Source organism: Hemiscyllium ocellatum, chromosome 1 (assembly GCF_020745735.1).
Source record: "Hemiscyllium ocellatum isolate sHemOce1 chromosome 1, sHemOce1.pat.X.cur, whole genome shotgun sequence".
NCBI classification, from domain to species: domain Eukaryota; kingdom Metazoa; phylum Chordata; class Chondrichthyes; order Orectolobiformes; family Hemiscylliidae; genus Hemiscyllium; species Hemiscyllium ocellatum.
In genome coordinates, this window is record NC_083401.1 from 116,307,963 (window position 1) to 116,324,244 (window position 16,282).

Sequence of the window (16,282 nt, forward strand, 5' to 3'; positions counted from 1 at the left end):
GCCCATTACAATATTTGCAAACAGTATAGTTCTTGTCTGTTTTGAAAGTTTTGGGGAAAATCAGTACAAATGCATATATTAAATTTAAAAATACAGACACTAATTAAGATGAATGACATGGAATTGAATGTGAACAGGAAGGAGATGTGGTTGAGCATCCGTGCATAAGGAGTAGGCAAAAAAGCATGTGAAATTTTGTCATTTTCATTCAGTGTAGATTTTACAAATAATATAGAATGGTAGGTGCAGCTCATAAGTTTGTTTTTAAGTCTGACTTTTTAAAATTAGTTCATTGATAGGATATGGCATCACTGACAAGACTGGCATTTATTGCTGTGGAGAAGTTGGTTTTTGAGCTGCATTTTCAAATTGCTGCAGTTCATATTAAAATATACTTACAGAGCTGATAGTTCCAGAAATTTGACCTTGTGATGGTGAAAAAAAAGGTAATATTTGTCCAAAGTAAGGATAGACTAATCACAGGTGCATCCAAATGGTGTGGTCACTCTTCATGGATAATGAAATGTGGAGACTTCCCATTACGAATATTCATTCAGTACTTTGTTTAACTGTTTAGAGATTTACGTGGGAATGAGCTCCAATGTGACTGTAAAACAAAATGGATGACCACTTGGCTGAAGAGCATAAATGCCACTGTGACAAATGTTTTCTGTGCTGGCCCACCAGAACATAAGGGCAAGAAACTAATAGACCTGACAGCTTCTGACTTTGACTGTATGTCAACAGGTATGTAATCTTCCATGTTATGTGTTTGCAAATTGGAAGTAGAAATGTTTTCAACATTTTTATCATAATTTTTAATCAATAATATTTTATCATAATGGCCAATATTCATAAAATCTTTGTAATAATAACCCCAAAATATGGTCTATTAAGTTCACACATTTATGCAATATTTTCTACTATTCCAATCACAAGAATCTCAAATGAAATTTGGAAATAAAATAAATAACTTAGACAATTAGAATGAAAATTATTTTCTGAATGTATTTTGTTTCATGTGCCTTTCTTCTGAAACATAACTTTGGGACAACCAATAAATTGTTTAGTGGGTAAGATGCAATATCAGTTTTGAGTTTGGAGACACTTAATGTGAGTTGATCTGCAGTAGAAATGCTACATTTTGTCCTTAAGGCTCATTGACTTGTGCAGGCAGGCGATAGTGGGAGTAACTATAACTAAAGTTCCCACTCCTGATCACCATCTTGTGATTCCTGTTGGGAAGTGCATGTGATCAATTTTGCAAAATAACTTGTTATCTTAGTGCCACTCCTTGACATTAATTAATTAGCCTGACATCACTATACATCAATAATTAACACTGTGATTCAATAACTTCCATGACTGCAAGGGAAGTAACAGGAATAGAGGAAATGGAATTGACACCTAAAATAGATGGGCAAATTCTGTAGGTATATTAATAATAAAAGGGTTGTCAGAGGAACTATGCCATCAATTAGGGACCAAAACAGATTTTCATTGGTTGGTACAGAAGACTTGACTGAGATATTAAATGAGTTCTTTGCATTTGGTGTCTGTCAAGAAAGAATAATTTGCTAAAGCTATGGCAAACAAGGCAGTTACTGAGACACTGCATGAGATGAAAATAAAGAGGTTGTGCGTCAGAGCACAGGCCAAGCAGGACAAAGTCAGAAAGTAGAAATTGTGTAAGTACTGGCAATAGTCTATCAAACATCCTTAGATATAGACGTAGACTGTATAGAAAGGACTAGAAAATTGAAAACATCACATATTTGATTAAAAATGGGAGAAACATAACTCTAGCATTTATACACTGGTCAGTTTAATGATGGTAGTGGGTTTTTTTTAGAAATAATCAACCAGAGAAAATTACCAGCCACTGAGAGATGCATGGATGAATAAAGGATAATAGCATTTAGTCAGGTCAAATCATGATCAACTGATTTGATTGAGTCTTTGAGAGAACAGAGAAGTTTGATTTGGGTAGCGTAGTTGATGCTGTAAATACAGAGTTTAAAAGGCATCTGATAAAATCTCATGTTTGTGATCTGGCAGCAAAATTGGGGTAAATGGTGCAGTAGCAGCAGAGATATAAAATTAGTTGGGGACAGAAAGTAGTGGGTTATGTAGACTGCTTTTTAGACAATGAAATCCACAATGTTTAGCTTTGTTATTATGCCAATTGGCTCGGATATGAGGCACAGGATGTAATTTCAAAATCTGCAGATGACTGGAATTTTTGTAGTCTTGTATGCTCAGAACAATAGTTGTGGACTTCAAGAAGACATAGAAATGCTGGTGGATTGGGGGAATACCTGGAAAATGAAACTAAGAACAACATGAACAAACAGAAACTAAGAGTTGAACTGAAATATTGCGCATGTGCTTTGATAACAGCTCATTGATCTAAAACATTGGATTGGATTTTACCCAAGGCTTTGAAGTTCCACCATCAGTACCAAATCAAAATTGGGATAAATTAGAGTGAGATGGTCATACATTGACAATGTCACTACACTAGGAGATAATTTCAAATCCCTCATTGCAGCTGATGGAATTTAAATTTATGGAATTCAACTGATTAATGAAAATAAATATTTGGAATTGAAAGCAGCTCTCTGCAATAGTGCCAGGATACTGTCATCAGTTATCGTAAAAACCTATCTGTTCATAAATGTTCTTTAGAGAAGGAAATTTGGTATGCTTAGCTGGCCTGGCCTATATGTGACTCTTAAGTGGCCTCTTACATGAATTAACAAGCCACTCAATTTTACCAAACTAATACAGAAAAATCAAAATGGTATGAGGCCATAGCAATCATCTAGCATTGACTTAGGTGCCAGAATTGATGGTGTCATACCCAGCCCTGTCAACCCTATGAATTAAGTCATTTTTACCAATAACCTGGGCTTGAAGGAAAATTGTTTCACACATGTGACAATGAACAACCTGGACAAGTTACAAAAGTACTGCTCAAGAATGGCTCGGTTGCACTACTAATGACCGATTTGGGTGAGTCCTAAAATATATAGCTACCAGCAGCAGATGGGAGTGAATACGATAAAAGACATGCTAGTCCTTGTCCACACCAATTGACTTGTTACACATGAGCCTGTCCATGACAGCATTGACCGCTGCACAGACTTTGTGAAGACAAAGTCCGATCTTCACACTGAGTATGCCCTCCATTGCGTTTTTGCCACTACTACTACTGTGTTCAGTGGGATGGATTTCAAACAGATAAAACAACTCAAACTTAGGCAACCATAAGGTGGTGTGAAGCATCACCAGCAGCAGAATAGTACTCAACAATCAACCTCATGGAACAGCATACACCCCACTGTACCATTAATATCAACTGAGCAGAGAGTTGATCCTGGCTCAAAAAAGAGTGCAGGAGGGCATGCCAGGAACAGCATCTGACATATCTAAAATGAGGTGTCCACCGCGTGAAGCTACAACATGGGACTAATTGCATGACAAAAACTGTAAGGAACATATAATAGTCAGAGCTAAGTAATTCCACAATTTATAAATAAAGTCAGAACTCTGCAGTCTACCATGTCCAGTTGTGAATGGTAGTGGACAGTAAGGCAATTAAGACAAGGATGTGGCTCCACAAATCTCCCTATCCTCAGTGATGGTGGAATCCAGCACATCATACAAACATGGACATACAAAACAGGAGCAAAATTAGACCATTTGGTCCCTTGGGCCTGCTCCACCATACCATAAGATCATGACATACCTGTTTGCATTTTGAATTCTACTTTTCCATCTACTCCCAATAACCCTTGAGTCCCCTGCCGGATATCCATTTTTGTCTAAACATTATTCACCACATCCATTGCCTTCTGCAGAAATGTTCCAAATTTGTGCAACCCTCTGAGAGAAAAAAAATTACATTCAGGATCTTATATATTACAAACATATCACTCCTCTTTCTCATTTCCACTGAAACAAGCCCAGCCTGTCCAATCTATCCTTATAAAGCAATCTACTCATTCCAGATATCAAACTAGTAAACCTCCTCTGAACTGCCTTTAAGACAATTACATCCTTCCTTAAATAAGGAAACACAAAATCCAAGTTGTGGTCTTTCCAATGCCCTGTGCAACTGAAGCATAACATTCTTGCTTTTATGAACAATTTCTGTCACAAAGGATAGCATCCCATTAGTCTTCTCAGTTACATGATGTACCTGCATATTAATTTTCTGTGACACACACCACATCATCCAAACCCCTCTACACCTCAGAATTCTATCATCATTCTTTAGTTAAGTATCACTCTGCTTTTTTATTTTTCCTGTCAAAGCATTTCTCTCAGGATTGTAATTATTCTAATTTCTTCTCTCTCCTGCTTTATATGTATCACTCAGATGCTTTTTGTATTTTCTTTGGTGAAGACAGAGGCAAGATACTTGTTCACTTCATTTGCTGTTTCCTTATTATCTACTATTTGTTCACCATTCTTAATCCCCAGAGGTCCAAAACTTACTTTACTTAACCATTTCCTTGTTTAATACCTGTAAGATTGCTTGCTATCTGTTTTACATTCCTAACTAGCTTCATGCTCTAATTTCGTTTTCCTGATTAACTTCTAATCATTCTCTGTTTTTCTTTATATTTCGATCAATCATCTGACTGCCATTCATTTTTGCACAATTAAATGTTTTTTTTATCAAGTTTGATGCCTTCCTTAAATTCTTTAGTTAATCACAAATGGTGGGCCCACTCATAAGACCTTTTCTTTGTAGCAAAAATATACATCTTTTGAGTGTTCTGAAATATCACTGAAATGAATGTCACTTTTTCTCAATTGAATCTAACCCCTAGCCTCATATGCCAGTGCATTTCAGCTAGCTCAGCTTTCATGCCCACATAGGTTTCCTTATTTATGTTTAAAATACTTGTCTTAGATTCAATCTTTGCCCTTTCAAATTAAATATGAAATTCCAACATATCACTGTGACCTCAGAGTGCCTTAATTTGGAGGTTATTAATTAATCCTATTATATTACATTGTATCAAGTCTAATATAACCTGCCTTCTGGTTGGTTCCAGTACATGCTAATATAAGAAATTATTTTAAAAGTATCCTATGAATCTGCATCCAGGCTTCCATTACAAATCTATTTCTTCTAGTTTGTATGTAGATTAAAGTCACCCATTATTATTGTTGTTCCTTTATTACAAGCACACAATATTTCTTAATGCATACTTTGTCTTTCATATGTAGTTACTGTTAGGGGCTTGTAGACTACTTGCAATACTGACTCCATTCCCCTACTATTCCTCATCTCCACCTAAATTGGTTCTCCATCCTGATTTCCTGAACTAAGTTCATTTCTAACTATTCCACAAAATGCCATTCTTGATTAACAGTACTACCCCTTCCACCTTTAACTACCTATTTTTCTTGAATGTAATATACATGTCAAATCTCAGGATTCAGACTGAATCCATGTCATGCTGAAGCCATGTCTCCATAATGACTATCAGATGATATTTATTTATTTCAGTGCACACTGTCAATTTGTTAACTTTGTTATGAATGCTGTGTGCAGAGAATGTAGTTTTGCCTTTTTATTATATTTGTAACATTGAGTCCTGATTGCTGGTGTATGTCTAGGTGTTTTCTCTCTGCTCTTCCCTGCCATTCTCTGACCCTCATTTTCCAAAGTACAATTTTCCGGTTTTACCATGTACTCTTTGACAGACCACACCTTTGCACATTTGACACCATGCCCTTTAAAATTGACACTACTTCTATAGTTACACAGTTTACAGGAGCACTGACCCCAACATGGTTCAAGTGTAGACCTCCCAATGGTACAGCCCAACATTTCCCAGTGCTGGTGCCAGTAGCCCAAGAGCTGGAACCAACTTGCCTCAAATTAATGTTTGATCTATATATTATTTTCTCTGATTTGATGTACACCATGCTAATTCACATACAGCTCAGGTAATTATCCAGTGATTATCACTTTTGAGCATCTATAATACTTTTAAATTTAGTGCCTAGTTCAACATACCCCTTGTATCGAACATTTTTCCTAGTTCTGCCTATGTCCTTGGTACTATGGAGAGGCAATGGACTATTGTTGCTAGACTATTAATTCAGAAATTCAACTAATATTCTGGGCTCCCAGGTCCCAAAACCTTACCATGGCAGATGGTAGAACTTTAATTCAATTTTTAAAAATGTGAAATTAAGAATCTACCATGAAACCATTGTCAATTGACAAAAACTCCATCTGGTTCACAAATATCCTTCCAGGAAAGAAATCTGCCATCCTCAGCTGATCTGGCCTTCATGTGGCTCCAGACCCATGTGGTTGACACTTAATTGCCCTCTGAAATGGCTTAGCAAGCCACTCAGTTGGATCAGTTGATAAGAAGTCTCAATAAAGGAATGAAACTGCCATCTGGCATTGACTTAGGCAACTGAAAAGACAATGGCAGAAACAGTCCTGTTGACCCTGCAAAGTCCTCCTTAATAAAACCTGGGGGCTAGTGCCAAAATTGACAGAGCTGCCTCCCAGATTAGTCATGCAACAGCCTGAAACAATCACACAGACACACAGAATCATACCTGACAGACAATATTCCAGGCACCACTATTACCATCCCTGGATATGTCCTGTCCTGCTGGCAGTATGGACCCAGCAGAAGTGGCAGCACAGCGATATACAGTCAGGAGTTGGAATGGGAGTCCTCAACATTGACTCCTGACTGCATGAAGTCTCATGGCTTTAGGTTAAACACAGGCAAGGAAACCTCCTACTGCTTATCCCATTTTGTCCTCCCTCAGCCAATGAATAAGCACTTCTCCATGTTGAGCAAAACTTGGAGGAAACATTGAGGGTGGTAATGGATCAAAATGTACTCTGGGTGGGGGACTTCAATGTCCACTATCAAGAGCAATTGATAGTTCAAAGCATTGACAATAACCCAGTAATAATACTAAAGACTAACACTTCAAACTGACTGTGCCCCTAACCAAGCTAGAAAACCAAAAAAGTACAAAAATCAAAAAGCAGGAAAAATCCAATTTGACCAATTATTGCCCTATTAGTCTACTCTTGATTATGAGGAAATTTGTTGAACGGTTTACTCAACAGCGCTATCAATCAGTTTTCACTCGGCAATAAGTTGTTCACAGATGCCCAGTTTAGGTTGCACCAGGACCATTCAGCTCTTGACGTCATTACAATCTTAGCCCAAACATGGACAAAAGAAATAAACTTAGGAGGGAAAGGTGAGAGTGACTATCATTGCATGTGACGGCAGTGTTTGATTGAGTGTTACATTATTGAGACCTGGCAAAATTGGAGTCAATGGGCATCAGGATGAAAACGATCCATTGTTTGGAGCCATATCTAGCATAAAGGAATTGATTTCAGTTGTTGGAGGCCAATCATTTCAGCCAGAGGCATTGACAGAGGAATTCTTCCGGATAGTGTCCTCAGTACAACTTTACTTCTTTAGTTCTCTCTTGATCAATGATCTTTCTTGAAATATGATACTAGAAATTGTCTGACTTCTATGTGACACTAAAATTCTCGAATTTTTTGAAAACTTTGCAAAACAAAATTTGTACATTGCAAAACGGCGTATAATACAAAGAAAATCAAAGCAATGTACTGTAGATTCTGGAAATCTGAAATAAAAAGTGAAGGGCTGGAAAATCTCAGCACGTCTGGCAGCATTTGGGAGAGAGAAACAGAGTTAATGTTTTGCATCTGATATGACTCTTCTGTTCCGCGAAATAGAGTCATATTGGACTTGAAACGTTAACTCTGTTGGGTTTCTCCAGCATTTTATGGTTTTATTACTTAATATAATGAAGGCTGCTAGACAACTTATTCTGAATTTTCACCTTATGAACAAATGAAGTTATGTACATAAAAACAAATCACAAATATAATGTAGCTCAGATTTGGCAGTTCCCATTACAGATTCATCACTCCACACATATTTTCATTCTGCTTCTCTGTTGTTAGCACTGATTTGTGTAATGTAATTATTCCCTTTCATGTAGTTGTAAACAATCAATGTTACTAAAAACAAATTAAAAAACATATTGGCAAGCAAATCTTGATCTTAATTCTAAAATGCAGCTTTGGTATAATTTTAGTTCTGCATAAGACAAAGTTTTACTCTTTGTTTGACAGAGCAAAATTCTTAATGTCAGAAATTGTTTCGTATCTTTAAGATGAGCATAATTTTATTTTACAATTCTTCCTTTAAACCAAACTGTAAAATCTTCTTATTTATATTTTTCTGAATAATTATCCAAAGGTTATGAAGTTAAATTATTTTTTCAAATTATTTTGGATTATCGTGTCTGTGTACAATAATTAACCGTGCCAAAATGCTGAAAATGAAAATACATCTGAGAATTGTGTCTTTTATGTATCAAACAGAATGATAATAATAGTATTCCTGGTCTATAACTGAGGAGATAAGAAGCAAAGTGGTAGAACGTCAAATCAGAAAACCAGCATGTGATAGCTATGGTTTCCAAACCACACAGAGCTTCCAGAAAGCAAAATCTATCTTTTATGACCTTGACATAGAAATTGCAAGAAGGCTGACTTAACATTAAAATCATGAAGGCAATTATGTGCTTAACACTGGAGGCTATTAATGATTCAGTAGGTAGAAGGTATGGTGATATTTATGTAATAACGACCAGTAAAAAACTGTTTTTATTTGCAGAGTTTGTGCTGCACCAGGTCTTACCATATGAGTCTATATCTGTGAACGCATTCTCTTTTAAGGATGATGTGTATGTAGCAATTGCCGAACCTAATGTAGGAAACTGCAGAGTACTTGAATGGAGCTACATTGAGATGAATTTTAGAAGTTATGACAATATAACTGGTATGTATGAACCTAAGTAATGGCTATTAAATGTATTTGTGTGTAACTTATTTGAATCCCTGTTAATATTTTAACGTCCTACGTAACCACATGGTGTTATCTGGCCCTCAGCCATACAAAAAGGGAAGGAAGGAACGGCCTTGTCACATCTTTTAGATGTGGAGAAGCCATTGTTGAACTAGGGTGGACAAAGTGAAAAATCAACTAGGCAGAAGTGGGTACTGCAGTGGGTACTGGAGATTAGAGTCAAGACTAGAGTGGTGCTGGAAAACCACAGCAGGTCAGACTGCAACTGAGGAGCAGGAAAATTGCCGTTTCGGACAAAAGCCCTTCATCAGGAATGAGGTTGAGAGACTCTGGGGTGGAGAGATAAATGGGAGGGGGTGGGGCTGCGGAGAAGGTAGCTGAGAGTGCAATAGGTGGATGGAGGTGGGAATGAAGGTAATAGGTCAGAGAGGAGGGTGGAGTGGATAGATGGGAAGGAAGATTGACAGGTGGGACAGGTAATGAGGATGGTGCTGAGCTGGAAGGTTGGAACTGGGGTATGGTGGGGAGAGGGGAAATGAGGAACCTGGTGAAGTCCACATTGATGCCATGGGGTTGAAGTGTTCTGAGGCGGAAGATGAGGCGTTCTTCCTCCAGGCGTTGGTTGGTGAGGGAGTGCTGGTGGAGGAGGCCTAGAATCTGCATGTCCTCAGCAGAGCGGGAGGGGGAGTTAAAACATTCACCCACAGGGTAGTGGGATTATTTGATGGAGGTGTCCCGGAGATGTTCTTTCAGGACCTGATGAAGAAGCAACACTCTGAAAGCTAGTGCTTCCAAATAAACCTGTTGGACTGTAACCTGGTGTTGTGTGATTTCTAACATCTCTTAGAGATATACTGAAACACTTCACATGTAATGAAAAACTTTCTCATCTTGGTAGACAGGCTTAGAGCTGATCTCTGTTGTGCAGTGAGTTGCCCCTGCCATGTGCTTTTTTGATCCCTGCCATGAGCTGAGTTGATCTTTGTCATGAGCTGAGATGATCCCTGCTATTTTTTGAGTTGATCTCTTTTCTGTGCTGAGTTGGTCCCTGCTGTGAGCTGAGCTGATCCTTGCTGTGTGCTGCATTGTTGATTTCAGCTCAGATACCAGTGAAAGACTCACAAAGGGTGTTGGTTGTGCAGGTGAGAGAGAAAAAAACATCAAGGAGGGTCTCAGATCCTGATATCCATCCATCAGTGTTGGAAACTCCACGTGCATTAAAATCAAGTGAGAACAGGATAACATTTTGTCTTCTGCCATTTGCTCTGTAGGGTCACCCATGTTGGTGATGCATAAAGGAGCTTCGGTGTCACTGGACTACACTGCACTTCCAAATCAACCCTCAGCTCTTGGAGGAGAGGATGTCAGGGTTATGCTAATAATGTCATATTTCAGTTCAGAATTTACTGAAGTCTTAATTACATTGTTCTAGTCAATTGTGCTAGGCTGGCCATTGATAATGCATTTGTGTAGGTTTATACAATTTATAAACCAGTGATGTGACTTTGTATAAACAATGTTTTGCTGGCTGACTCTTGACTGTAAAATCAAGGTTGTGTACATTACATCAGTATATCCAATACACTGGATTTGATTATGTCATCTTTGCATTATCTATGATTCAGTCAGAATGATAGTAGCCATGAGGTAGGAACTGCTAAAGGACTATTTCAATATGCTTCAGTTTTTAAGAATGAATAATTAAACACAAATGAAGATAAAGAATCAAAAATCTATATCAGTAGCAAGTCAAACATAGGGAAGAATTCCAGCCTCCAAGTGGAGTAGTCAGGTGGGAAATGAAAATGAAAGAATATGAATTTATAAACCAAACTAATTAATGTCAGTATTTCAAGTTCCACACTTCCTGGATTATATATTTGTGGAAAATTATTAGAAAGCAATGTGGACATATTATTACTGTTTTATATATAATTTGCACTCAATCTTAGTTCAATTTGCCATCTCATTTTGAGATTCTCCCATTATATACCAGTCTGAGTCTCAGCGTGAAGATGTAACTGAGTTTCAAGCCTCAGTCAGTGGCATTGTACAACTGGTAGCGAGGAAGTGCAAATGCAGTGTATGCTAAATATTCATGAGGGTCATTAATGTGGGTTTCCCAAATTGTTTGATGCAGAGGTCTGCCTTACACCTGATGTTGACAGCAAACCAAAACATGAACATGAAATCCTTTGGACACAGACAGTGTGCACAAAGTTTATTGTAGCCTAGATGTCAACAGAGCAACCTTGAAAATGAGCAAAAGTTGAGTAATAGTTTCAACAATTTGACAAAACCCTCAATGTAACACATCAACAGACTGAATGTGAAAAGAATTGTTATGCAGACTTTGTCACAGGCCAATGGGCTGAGGAGTGGCAGATGGAGTTTAATTTAGATCAATGTGAGGTGCTGCATTTGGAAAGGCCAATCAGGGCAGGACTTATACACTTAATGTTAAGGTCCAGGGGAGTGTTGCTGAACAAAGAGACTGTGGAGTGTAGATTCATTGCTTCTTGAAAGTGGAGTCACAGGTAGATAGAGAGTGAAAAAGGTGCTTGGTACATTTTTGGTCAGTATAGGAATTGGGAAGTCATGTTACGGCTGTACAGGACATTGGTTAGATCACTTTTGGAATACTGCTTGCAATTCTGGACACCCTGCTATAGGAAGGATATTGTGAAACTTGAAAGGGTGCTGTCAGGGTTGGAGAGTTTGAGCTATTGGGAGAGACTGAATAGACTGGGGCTATTTTCCATGGAGCATTGGAGGCTGAGGGATGCCCTTTATAAAGGTCCTTTATAAAGCGATTTATAAAATCACGAGGAGCATGGCTAAGGTAAATAGACCAGGTCTTCTTCCGGGGTGGGGGAGTCCAAAACTACAAGTTTAAGGTGAGAGGGGAAAGATTTAAAAGGACCTAAGGGGGAAATTATTCACGCAGAGGGTGGTGCGTGTATAGAATGAGCTGCCAGAGGAAGTGATGGTGACTGGTACAATTGCAACAATTAAAAGACATGTGGCTGGATATATGAATAGGAAGGCTTTAGAAGGATATGGGCCAAATGCTGACAAATGGGACTAAATTTATTTAGGATATCTGGTGGACATGGACAAGTTGGACCAAGGATTGGTTTCTGTGCTGTATATCTCTATGACTCTATGATGTAAATAATACAAAGTTCCAAAACCATCAGTCCTTCTGATTGTGAGTACAGGTCAATAAAGCCGTGAAAGAAATGCAACAGGATTTTAGGTTTCACAATTGGGATGTCCTGGTGTCTGTTGAGATTCTCATAACGTAAGAGAATGATACCAGAAAGGTCAGAAATTATGGTAATGGCTTTTGGTCCCCACAAGACCTTCTCTTCCTCCGAACTAATGTCTACTAGTCTTGTTTTGTAGGCCTAGGTCTCTGCTAATTTACTGCTTTTTTGGGCCTTTCTGCTCCTTTAACTGGCAACCTGTTCTGCTGGTGCTGCAGCACTGGTGTCTAATTAATGTTGCAGCCAGTTACTGGCTGGATCCATCTCTAAGTTATGAATCACCATGCCTCAGTGATGGTAACAACAGCTGATCTAAGGAAATGGATTAGGTTTGAGACAGTTTCAAAAGTGAATGGAAAAGGCTCATTCTTTCAGAATTGTATGCGTGTGTGTTTTTTTCTATCTGCATCTCCCAATGCTTAATAGCTGTTATGATTCAGATTGTGAATATAATATGTGATAATCAGATAATTAGTGGCTGGTTGCTTCAAAATTCAATGTTTTGTTTTTTAAAAGGAACTAAAATATGGGAAGAAAGCACATCTCTCTAAGCAGAACCATGTTCTCCCCTTTCCTTATCTCCATAACCACTCTTCCTCCAGACCTACTACCTGTGAAGGATCTTCATACTCCTCCAATTCTGACCACTGCTGCATTCCCAATTTTTGAGCGTGCAATTGGTGATTTGATCTGTAACTTAATAAACATTGCACTCCTGTTGATAGCTGTATTTTCAGCTGGTTTCCCAAACCCTTTTGTTTCCACCTCTCCTTCTGTTTTTAAATTGGCCTGTAAAACTTTTTTGATTAAGTTTTCAGTCATCTATCCTAATATAGTTTTGTATAACTTGATGTCAAATTTGTTCCTGAAAAGCATGTGGGATGCTTTACTGCATTAAAAGCATGCATAACTGCAATTTGATATTGTTTTGAGCAGCCTCTTCAATGTCTTTCTTTCTCTCTCCCTCTCTGGTATACAGGCACTTTTTGAAAGAAGTGTTCATCAACACATCTTTCACATTTATTGAGGTGTGTGTATTTGGCATTGCGTGGCCTTACCTAATGAATGCAATATGAGATAACAGCTCTGTACTACTTTTACAGGTCAATCGATAGTTGGATGTAAAGCAGTACCTATTCAAGAACAAGTCTTTGTGATAGTTGCACAACTCTTTGGTAATTCTGTCATTTACAAATATAATGAGAGCTGGACCAAATTTGTGAAATTTCAAGAGATCAACGTTTCTCAGATTTCAAAACCAAATGATATTGAGGCATTCCAGATTGAAAATGAATGGTTCTTCATAATAGTCGACAGTTCAAAAGCTGGGTTATCAACAATATATAAATGGAGCGGCAAAGGATTTTATCCTTATCAGACTCTGCATGAATGGTTCAGAGACACAGACTCAGAGTATGTCAATATTGATGGGAAATCATGTTTAATATTAACAAGTCAGTCGCAAGATCCAACCATCTTTGAATGGAACAAAAAAACAAAACAGTTTGTTCAACAAAGTACAATGCAACATATGGAGGATGTTATAGCTGTGGAAAGTTTTAGAATTAAAAATGATCTGTTCATCTGCCTGACAAAATTTATTGGAGATTCTAAAATTATGAAATGGAATACAACACATTTTGTTGAAGTTCAAGATCTTCCTTCAAGAGGGTCAATGATACTGCAGCCATTTTCATTTAATGATCGACACTATTTGATCGTAGGAAGTGACTACACTTTCTCTCAGATTTATATTTGGGACAATCAAAAGAAAGCATTCACAAAATTTGAAGAAATGTATGTACAGGCCCCTCGGTCTTTTACTGCTGTATCTACAGATCGAATGGATTTTTTAATTGCTGCAAGTTTTAAAGGTAGCACTCAAATTTTTGAGCACGCAATTGTTGATTTGAGTCTGTAACTTAATAGAAAGACATTGAATCCAAATAGGTGAGTTAGATTGCTATTGAATCTTTTGAAGTAAAAGCAGAGAAAGTTTGAGCAAATATAAAATATTGAACAAAAAAATCAAATATATCATTAGAAGAAAACAGAGCCACGGAAACTGAACAGTTGGGCAGTCTTGCCTTTCTGTGTCTGCTGATTTTCTTCCTGGGAAAAGCTGAAACACGTAATTTTCCCCGTTATCTGTCAAAGATGCAGTTGCATTTACTGTTGTTTTGAAATTGCTAACCTCAAAAACAAAAGTATATTTATTGACTATAACAAAGTAATTTTAGAAATGTGCTTTCCTTTTACTATCAGTACATTACCTGCAGTAGCAAAATATTTATGAAATGAGCTCTTGTTCATTATTAATATATATTCTAAGTTTAGGATATGCATATGACAATTCTAACATGTAATGTTAGGTAATAAGTACAAATGTCCAAGTTTTAAGCAATTGTATAGAATAAAATATTCTTCCTGAATTAACACTATATTAGCTGGCTTACTTGTTGTTAGCACAATCATACTCCAATTACACAACTCATTTGGATAGGCAGACTTTGAATTGGCTCTTCTTTTGTCATGAGTAATTTCCACTGCTGAACTATGTTCACCAAATATGATACATTTTAACTTCTTATTTACCTTGGTGAAAGAAGCTAGACAAGTAAGAGCGAAAGTTACTGAACAACAGAAGGGCAGTGGTGAGGAGTTGAAAGGAGTGTATACCTGCTAACTTTCTTTGACAGAAGGCTGTGTTGATTTCTGATAATGGGAGCAATTCCTACAAACATACAGTGACAAAACTAGGCAGTGGGGGACCATTTTGGAGATAGTGACCATAATTCAGTAAAATTTGAGATGATTATGGATAAAGGCAAAGATGGAATGAATATAATTGGGGGAAGGCCGATTTTAATAAGACAAGATCTGGACTGGAGCACCTACATGCAGGAAAATTCACATGAGATATAGTTCTATAATGACAGTGTTCCCATAAAAGGCAAAAGGATCAACTAATTCCAGAGAATTCTGGATGTCAAAGATGTGCAGAATTGGGTAAGGAAATGAAAGGAAGGTTATGGTAGATATCGAAGACTGAAAATAGCAGATGTCTTTAAGGAGGATAGAAAGTGAAGGGTTGCTTATAAAAACAATTAGGAGACTACGAAGGAGACATTAAAAAAACCTGGCGGGTAACATTAAGGAAAATATAAGTGCATTTTATATATATATTAGGGATAAGAGAAAGAGTAGCACCCATTAGGAACTAAAGTGGTTCCCTGTGTGTGGAGCCAGAAGGTGTCGCTGAGATCTTAAGTCAGCAGTTTGTTTCTGGATGGTTGCATCTCTCTTTCTGTGATGCATGAAACAATAAAAACGAAGTTTAAATGTTCCAGCCAGCCTGTGTATTTAGCTCTACAGTAGGATTTTAAAGAAGTCCTTTGTATGCTGTTGAGATGGCTGACCAGCATGTCTGTAATGGGTGGGATTAGCAGGAATTTCTGTTTCAGGCAGATTGATGTATTTCGATTCTTTCCACTTTGGCACGATAAATGTTTGAAACATCATAACGGCTAGAAATGTACATACAAACTAGTCTTGGGATCATAGAAAATTATAATTTATAAACTTGAGATTTGGTTTATCAGGTTAGCACAGGGATATTTCTCCATAACTTACATTTAGCTTAATCCCAATCTGTCATGTACTTTGCACTGCAATTTACAAGTATTTTTGAGCAACGGATTCATTTATAAAAGAAATAGCGAACTTCACTTCAAACATTTGAAGCACAGAATTCCAAATATACACTAAGAAAAAAAGTAATCACCTTTCAATTCTATGCATGTCAACATAAATGTGTGCCCTTTCATTATAGCTGACTAATCAGTGGAAAACTTTTGTCACTATTTACTTAATTATAATCATTAACCTTTAACCGGGTCAACCATTATCCTTTCAGTTCTTTCTTTTTATGTCCTTACTCAGCTTGTACCAAATTTCACAGATGTTATCTAAAATCAGCACTTTGTACTAACTTCTGGAATGTATGGCTTGGATCTATATCCAATGGTTTAATTTGTTTTCTCATCACCTTATATCTTTGAGCTATCACTTCTACTGATGGCTGGTGTCAGG

The 16,282-nt window shown here is 37.4% G+C and overlaps 1 protein-coding gene across 1 annotated transcript in view; it reads left to right on the top strand.

Moving 5' to 3' along the window:
* Positions 1–14,111, top strand: part of lgi2a (leucine-rich repeat LGI family, member 2a) — a 40,213-nt gene extending 26,102 nt beyond the window's left edge. Inside the window, exons 6-8 of the mRNA XM_060826514.1 lie at positions 578–747; positions 8,730–8,894; positions 13,294–14,111. Of these exons, the coding sequence (XP_060682497.1) occupies positions 578–747; positions 8,730–8,894; positions 13,294–14,111 (1,153 nt within the window). The remainder of the gene's footprint in view (positions 1–577; positions 748–8,729; positions 8,895–13,293) is intronic.
* Positions 14,112–16,282: the final 2,171 nt, after the last annotated feature.